Consider the following 8,442-nt stretch of genomic DNA (forward strand, 5'->3'; position numbering starts at 1 on the left):
TTTAGCCACACATAATAGTAGAACTAATCTTCTTTTGACCGTTTCAAGATAGAGTTCACCTCTTGAAATGAAAGTTACAAAAAAAATCTTACAACTTTAAGTTATGCAGGATTTATTTTTACTATTTCCAATGGAGTACACTAGTTTTCCTTTATTCTATCCTCCGGAACGGCAAAAGTTAACAGACAAATTCACCTGTTTCTCAAATTAATACTACTACTGTCATCCTATTTTTAAAAATAATAGCTCGAGTTTCAATCCTGGAACCCTGACTCCGAGTGTGGATTTTATAATATAAAGTGCTTTTAACTCATCTTTTTGCGAAGTGCATCGAGTCGAACAAGAATCATCAAATAAGGATGGAGAGAGAGCATCTTTAGCTTTTGTGATATTTTAATTGTGTGACCTACCAAGTGAAAGAAGATGGAATTATTATCATTAGGATGCCAACTTTTAAGGATTCATTATCGTATAGTTCTACCAAAAGCATTAAATTCTTTGTGGTATAGTAACGTAACGTGCTCTAGAAACTCTCAACCACCCCATCGATCGTCCTCAGTTCTATTAGTACAACCTCATAGAAACTTTACCATTTCTCTATTTATCTCACCTCTTATTAAACCTTATAATATATATCTCCCACCTACGTTTGAACGTTATAAATACAACTGTTCCATGCATGTATTATTTCACCCATCACTTACTCTAAAGCACACACTCACACCATTGTAAAGATTAGTCCTCAAAAGTAAATCTAGAACGAGTTCTGTGAGTTCAACTAAAAGAAGAAAGAAGCAAAAAAAAAACATATTAGAAGTGAGATGGGTGCCAAAAGGGACTTCAATGTGAATGTGATCAAAACTGAGGTGGTGGCAGCATCGTTGCCAATGCAAGAGCATTGGCTACCACAGTCAAATCTTGATTTGCTCTTGCCTCCAATGGACGTTGGAGTTTTCATTTGTTATCAGAACCCCATTATTTCTGGGTTACCAAAATATTCATTTGGGTCAATGATCAAAGTTCTTAAGGTTTCTTTGGCTGAAACCTTGGTTTCCTATTATGCATTTGCAGGGGAGTTAGTTCAGAACCTTGCTGGAGAGCCCGAAATTCTTTGCAACAATGCGGGAGTCAATTTCACAGAAGCTTGGGCTGATGTAGAGCTCAAAGAAATCAACTTGTATAATCCAGATGAAAGCATAGAGGGTAAGCTTGTACCAAAGAAGAAGCACGGTGTACTAGCCGTTCAGGTACTGTTTTTTTGTTGTGAAGTTTCTCCTATTTTACAAGTAGCATGTGTCCTATCACCTATGCATAATTGCATGTGCAAAGTTCAACTTTTCAGTACTCATATAATTTGCGTTATTCAGGTTTTAATTCTATAGTCTATAGACAAATTTCTGTAATTATCTTTTAATTGACTTTAAGAGTGTAACTTTTTTACACTTTCAGTATATGTTAAACTCTTAATCCGTACTCCTATAAAGGACACTTTTGCCGTCCCAAAATATCTGGACACCTGAACTTGAAAGCCCTTCCTCGGTTTCTCAGCTCAATTCACAAATAATATAAAAATGTAAACACATACATGTAGAGTTCTTTTGTAGGTTGTGTAATAAATTTCCAATTGCCGCACAGACTGTAGGACTAATATATATAGTCGTCTAAGCCATTTTCATGCAAAAGCTGACATGCATGACAGAAACGTTGAACTCCCTCTATTTGAAATTGAATGTTTTAAAGAAATGCTTTTAGAAGAAGAATCGCAAAGCTGAATTATTTACTGTTTGTTTGCAGATCAAGTGGCGCCTTTCTGTAGGTTTTTTCATTCTTTTTAGTTTTTTTTTTAAATCCCTCCAATTTAAGAGGATGTATAACACTTGTCCCTCCAGTCAAATCCAGGAAGTAAATGAAGAATAGTTAAATAAGCCCATAGAACTTTGTTCTGAGTATTATATTGTATTCAAAAGGTTTACCTTTTAGGAAAGCAGACATTATATTGGTAGTACAAACTAAAACCAAAAAGTGTACATTCAATTTAAATACTGATCATACTTTGTCTTCAATGGAAAAGTCTTCCCTGATCAAATCGAACTTTAGATATACTTTTTTACCTACTATTCTTTGTGTGTTTTTTTTATAGCAAAAAACAAAAAGGTGATAAAATTTAACATGAGAGAGGTACCTAATTTTTGATGACCTCCATTTCAAATCTGTCAAGGGATATGTGGAGTAATATTGTTGCTTCATTCTAGATAAAATAGAGAAGATAGTATATTACAAAGTAATCTTTTGCATGGATTATATGTCTAAATTCTGTTTATCATAATAGGTAGAAAGAAATTTGAACATTCAATTGAGAACGTGCAAATAGCAATATCCAAATTAGTGACCTAAATAGTCAAAAATAATATTTAATTGTAGTGGAACTCAGTGATTTTAATCAATACAAAATTTACAACATCCAAAACCATTGTAGCACATATTGTGCCATGTATTTAATGCACACTTTATGGACCGTAATTAGCTTATAATTATTTTTTAGATGACTTAATCGAGTATATTAAAATCCTTTGATAATATTTTATCTCTACCGATTTGACACAAATACATAATTAATGCAGGCTACACATCTCAAATGTGGGGGAATAGTGGTGGCTTGTACATTTGATCATAGAGTTGCTGATGCTTATTCAACCAACTTGTTTCTCGTATCATGGGCAGAAATAGCTCAGTCCAAACCACTATCTCAGCTCCCATCTTTCCGACGTTCCTTTCTTTTTCCACGGCGTCCCTCCTACTACGATCCCTTGGTAATAGACAGCATGTATATACCTATCTCTGCCCTAAAACAAGAAACACGTGCTGTCACAAATATTGATGATAATGATCAAGTTATAAGCAGAATTTACTATGTCAAGGCTGAAGACATCAGCCGCCTCCAATCATTAGCAAATAGTTGTAATAACGACATGATTAGCACAAAATTCCACAGGTTTACTAAGCTTGAAACATTCAGTGCTTTCCTATGGAAAACTATAGCCAATGGGATGGAAAACAATAGTACTCCTAATTACGAGAACTTCAGGTTTGGGATTGTGGTTAATGGTAGGAGTAGATTGAGCGATGGAGATGAAGAACAAGCCAAGGTACTAAAAGGGTATTTTGGGAATGTTCTTTCCATCTCATTTGGTGAGAAGAAAGTGGAGAAACTAAAGGAGAAACCTTTAAGTTGGGTAGCAAGAGCAGTTCATGAGTTTCTTGAACATGCAGAAACTAAAGAACATTTCCTTGGGTTAATAAATTGGGTGGAAGATCATCGTCCAGAACCAGCTTTAGCAAGAATCTACGCCACAAATGAAGATGCACCGGCGGTGGTGGTGTCGTCGGGGCAACAGTTTCCGGTGGGGAAGATTGATTTTGGATGGGGAGAGCCAGTGTTTGGGTCATATCATTTTCCATGGGAAGGGAAAGCAGGATATGTGATGCCAATGCCGAGTCCTAAAGGAAATGGAGATTGGGTTGTTTATATGCACATGCTGAAATGGCAGTTGGAATTGGTTGAGGCCTCTGCGTCCAATGTGTTCAAGCCCCTGACTGCAGATTATCTCAACTTTAAGTAAAGTGGTTATGTAAATATTGAGCTCGTTATGTAATGTGTGTGTGAAAAGGAGAAACAAGCTATCTTATATGTTAACGTGAGTTGCAAATATGTATCTTTTTAATTGATTTTATACAAAGAAAATTTGGTCATGATGGGACAGAACATAAGCAAAAATAAATGAGTACTCTCTAAGAGCAAAATATTAAGGGTGCCTTGGTATAAAGAATAGTACTCTCTCTGTTTCATTTAATATTGTGAAGCTTGGCAGATCACCAAGTTTAAAAAAGAAAGACACAATTTTTGGCACATACCAAAAGTAGTACCATCAGAACTTGTGACCGTAAACATTTGATCATGCCATTGTTATTACAATACCAACGTGCTATTAAGGGTAAAATGAGAAGTTTAAAATGAGAATTTTCAAATATAAGTATACTAGTATCTATAAATGTGCGTTGCACGTTAATAATGACACATGATGATTTAAATCTTTATTTAAATGAAGGAACAATAAAATTTAATTAATGAAAATTTTTTTATATTTAATACTACAACAATCATCTAAATGCCGAAAAATATTGTTACATTAGTATAATACGTGAATTCAAAATGAAAGGACATCATCAGAACTTACATAAACGATCAATTTTAGTCATGTTAAGTAGATAATTATGTATTGTAGTTTAAAGTTATCTAATGTGATGGTATCTCATCGAACACTTCTTTATAGATGGTGTTTTTTGTATATGTTTCCTTCTAATGCTTTGATTTTTCTACCATAACCAAAACTCTTATTGTCGATATTGATATCTCTATTGAAAGTGCAACATATAGTTATTCGTGTAAGAAAATATATTGTGGTAAATATAATCCAATATTTAGGATGTTTGTCCTTGTGCTTTATTTATTACTTTATTTATTATAATTACAAAACATAAACATATTGAAAATTATTTTCACACAAATTTAAAAGGATGTTCTTTAGTTTCGGAAGACGAAAGTTGAATTCGAGGATAAACACATACTTAGAAGCACATTGACCAGTATCATAAGTTCTATATGTATGACGTTATTGTCAAAACTTCTATATACCATATGCGTACTATTACATAAGTTATTCAGCGGATCTAAATTTTCAGAAGCATGACAGGCATATTTTTATTCAAAATCAACCTATATGCAATGGAAGATCAATTTTAACTTAGTCTATTATATATATAGCGACACTAACATATGTAAGAAATAATGAACTTGACAACAAACATGTACGGTAGAAGGTCATTTGGTATTAAAGTATTTAAGTATTCTTCTTAGTAGTAATTGCTGGTATCATCTTCTGCTGAGTCAAAAACTAAAAAATATTTTATTGCTACCATAAAACTTAGCAATCAACCTTTTATTTAGTTGATCAATATATTCATTTCTGCTAGCTAAGATAACTCTTTAATTTATATCATGTAATTTGCACAAATTGCGTTTTAATCTAATGATGAAAATATTTTTCTTATTAAATGCACTACTATTATCATTGGAGTTGATAACCAACTGTTCTAGAAGAACCAAATCATCTTTTACTGGATGCTCTTCTTCGTTCCGACACGAAGCAAGAAGTCACTGAATGTTGGATATGTTCTTACTTTTATATTTCTTGTCATTTGAATATTTTTCATTTGAGGTCATAAGTATAATTTTGGCAAGCTAACTTTTACAGTTTCTGCTTTGGTCAATTTTGGAACTACTGATCGTACTTGACAGAAATCACCTCCCAAACTATTACTTTTCCACCAAACGGTTCATCGATATCCAATATATCTCTAAAACTCTAGGCGAATGTTTCGATCGTTTGACACTTAGCCAAAAGCGCTTCATCTCATATTATCACTTTTGCTTTCCTTATAAAGTTAGCACTGTTGATCTGCTTTGATATATTTGTGATGGTTATTTCAGATATTTGAAGAGGTATATCAAATCTAAAGTGAGTTGCACTACTAGAAATTCGAAAAAAATCGACCAAGTGATACCGACCAACGTTGGTCGGTCAATAAAAGCGACAAAAAAACCGTCTAATATGGATAGAAACTACCAAAAAAATATTTTATATTTTTTTAAAAATTACATACCGACCAAAATTGGTCAAATATTTTACCGCAATGGTCAAACTTGCTTAGTCAAAATACCTTTTTGATTACCGACCAACATAATGTGGATCCAATTTTTAAAATTTTAATAATTATATTATTATTTAAAATATTTTATAAAATTTATAGTTAAATTTACCGACCAAAGTTGGTCGGTTATTGCAGGGGAAGATTTTACCGTCTAACGTTGTTCGGTAAATATAATTTCTGAAAAATAACCGACCAACTTCGATCGGTTCATAGGTCAAACATGGTCAAGATTTTGAATCACATTAATATTTACTATCTAAATAATATAAATGTAATCCGTTAACACTTTATTTTGAAATACAAATAATGAATACACTAACATATACTATAACAAGCTATATATAGTTAAAGTAGTACAACGAAGTATGTGTGTGTGTGTGTGTGTGTGTGTGTGTGTGTGTGTGTGTGTGTGTATATATATATATATATATATATATATATATATATATATATATATATATATAGGTATAGCCGCATCTAAGAACACGAAGCGCTAGGATCACAGGGTCAGGTTCTTTTGGGGATAGACTTGTGAAGAAGAAATAATCTAATTAGTATATATAATTGATCATCATCAAATATATCTATTTGTAAATTGATTCATCGACTTATAACTTACTTAGATGCATCGATGAATATTAAAAATAAAACGTCTCGACCTATATCGATGAATATTAAAAATAAAATGTCTCGACCTATATCGATTAATCTATGTCATGCATTATTAGTGATGAATGAATGAAATGCAGAAGAATTAATACTGAACATCTTTAACATGTATATATGGATTACAAATTAAAGAAACGAAAGAAGTTATTAGCATTAAGTAAACGAGTTAATATAACAATGGACTAATCATATTTAAAATAGAATAATATTGGCTTATCAATTCATCAATTGATAAAGTTTTCGTACTTAGTAATGTATGTGATTGATCATCAAATACAATATAGTATATGTGTATATATGTGTGAAATTACTCATATACTTAATTATAACTTAGAAAATTAACTTAGATAGATGAATACAAAAGGTAAAACGTCTTGACCGATATTTATTAATCTATGTGATTTGTAATTAGTTGTAAAACGAATGAATATATAAGACGAAATGTGGAATTCGAATAAAATAAATATCTCATATATATACCTTTATTTTTTTATTATGTTTGATTAATTATATATATTAGTTAATATAATTATTTATAAATATTATGCTTATAGTTTATAATTATGAATAGTAAATATATATGTGAATAAAATAAATGCTTATAGTTTATATTAATTTTTTATAGTTTATAATATTTTAAGAAATAAAAACACAAAAAAAATAATTTAGTTTTTATTTTAAAAAATAACCGATCAAAGTTGGTCGGTTAATGGTCAAACACAGTCAACGCCCGGTCACTTAGTGTACTGACCAAAATTATCGACCAACATTGGTCGGTAATTCTAAATCCAGATCCCAAATACGGGACTTCCCCCATCATTTCTCGTACTCTCTTCTCAAAATTTTCTAACTCCCTCCTCTCTTCACCTTCATACACTCGCCCCAGTCCATTTTCTACCCCTCTTCTACACCAAAACCCTACCCGCCTCCCTCCTCTTCTTTTTCTTCTTCTCTCTAGAGCAGCCACCCAATTTTGCCTCCCTCCTCAAATGAGCTTCATAAACAAAGCCAAAATTAGATTCTGGATCGAAAACGAATTTCAATAGCAAAAAGAAAAGAAAAGGCAAACAAAATCATATGGAAATAGGCTAAAACAACGAATTTCTGTCATTATTGGAAGCTGATGTTCATGGTTCTGGTTTTCTAAAGCTATTCTATGTTGAAGCATTGCCGAACTTCTGTTGTTGGTTGCTGAAATTTTCACTGAGCTTCATCCGAATTTGTATTTGCCTTCATTTGGTTAATCTCAGTTATCTCATTGTTTGATTAGGTAAGTTTTAAACCCCTTGTATTATGCTTTCATTTGAATAACTAAAACCGTTGATTCCTGATTAATCTTTGTTAATTTGTCTAGCTCCTGATTTTCTGCTATTGAAATATGTAATAAATGTAATTTGTTGTCAATTTGGAAAGTGATAAAACTGGGAAGTAATTCAAAACATGATGCTTGTACGAAGTAATTTAATTCCTGTTTTAATTATGACTCCTATTGTTGGTTATCTGCTCATTCTAGGTTTTAAAATATATGTTTTCCAATCCGAAATTGGTTGAATCTTCATTGAATTTCTGCAGATCTGCTTAGTGCTACCTTATTTGATGAAATTTCCATTTAAAAGCATGGCTAAGTTCGAAGTGGGACTGAATATTAATAGCAATCGTGGAACAAGGAATTTTCCCTAAATTTTTACAAAAAGAGAGTTTAAGGAGGTGTGACACCATAAAAATTATTCCAAGTGGCGACTCTAAATTAAATAAATAATCTCATTTCTAATAATGTCACTTTAATTGAAAAAACTCCCTATCCCTCGGGAAAAAGCAGGTGTGACACTGAGTAGTTTTGTTAGGAATTGAATGTTTAACTTTGAATTGAATTGTGTTTTTAGGATTTGTTTTTGTAAATTGAACTTTTAGTGTATGAATTGAATTTTTAGGAGTAATTGAATTGTTTAGGGTATTAATTGAATTATTTAGGATATGGGTTGAACTTTTAGGCTATGAATTGAA

General features: G+C 31.9%; 1 protein-coding gene across 1 annotated transcript; it reads left to right on the top strand.

Moving 5' to 3' along the window:
* Positions 1-539: 539 nt before the first annotated feature.
* Positions 540-3,749, top strand: LOC107807517 (coniferyl alcohol acyltransferase-like). The gene is made up of 2 exons (XM_016631924.2): positions 540-1,247; positions 2,622-3,749. The coding sequence occupies exons 1-2, from the start codon at positions 822-824 to the stop codon at positions 3,618-3,620; spliced, it is 1,425 nt and encodes a 474-aa protein (XP_016487410.1). The 5' UTR covers positions 540-821; the 3' UTR covers positions 3,621-3,749.
* The last annotated feature ends 4,693 nt before the right edge of the window (positions 3,750-8,442 follow it).

This window comes from Nicotiana tabacum, chromosome 17 (assembly GCF_000715075.1).
Source record: "Nicotiana tabacum cultivar K326 chromosome 17, ASM71507v2, whole genome shotgun sequence".
Classification (NCBI taxonomy): domain Eukaryota; kingdom Viridiplantae; phylum Streptophyta; class Magnoliopsida; order Solanales; family Solanaceae; genus Nicotiana; species Nicotiana tabacum.

Coding starts and splice junctions, on each gene's coding strand:
- LOC107807517 (XM_016631924.2), top strand. CDS start 822: ATGGGTGCCAAAAGGGACTTCAATGTGAATGTGATCAAAACTGAGGTG. Junction 1,248..2,621: donor ACGGTGTACTAGCCGTTCAG/GTACTGTTTTTT, acceptor TAATTAATGCAG/GCTACACATCTCAAATGTGG.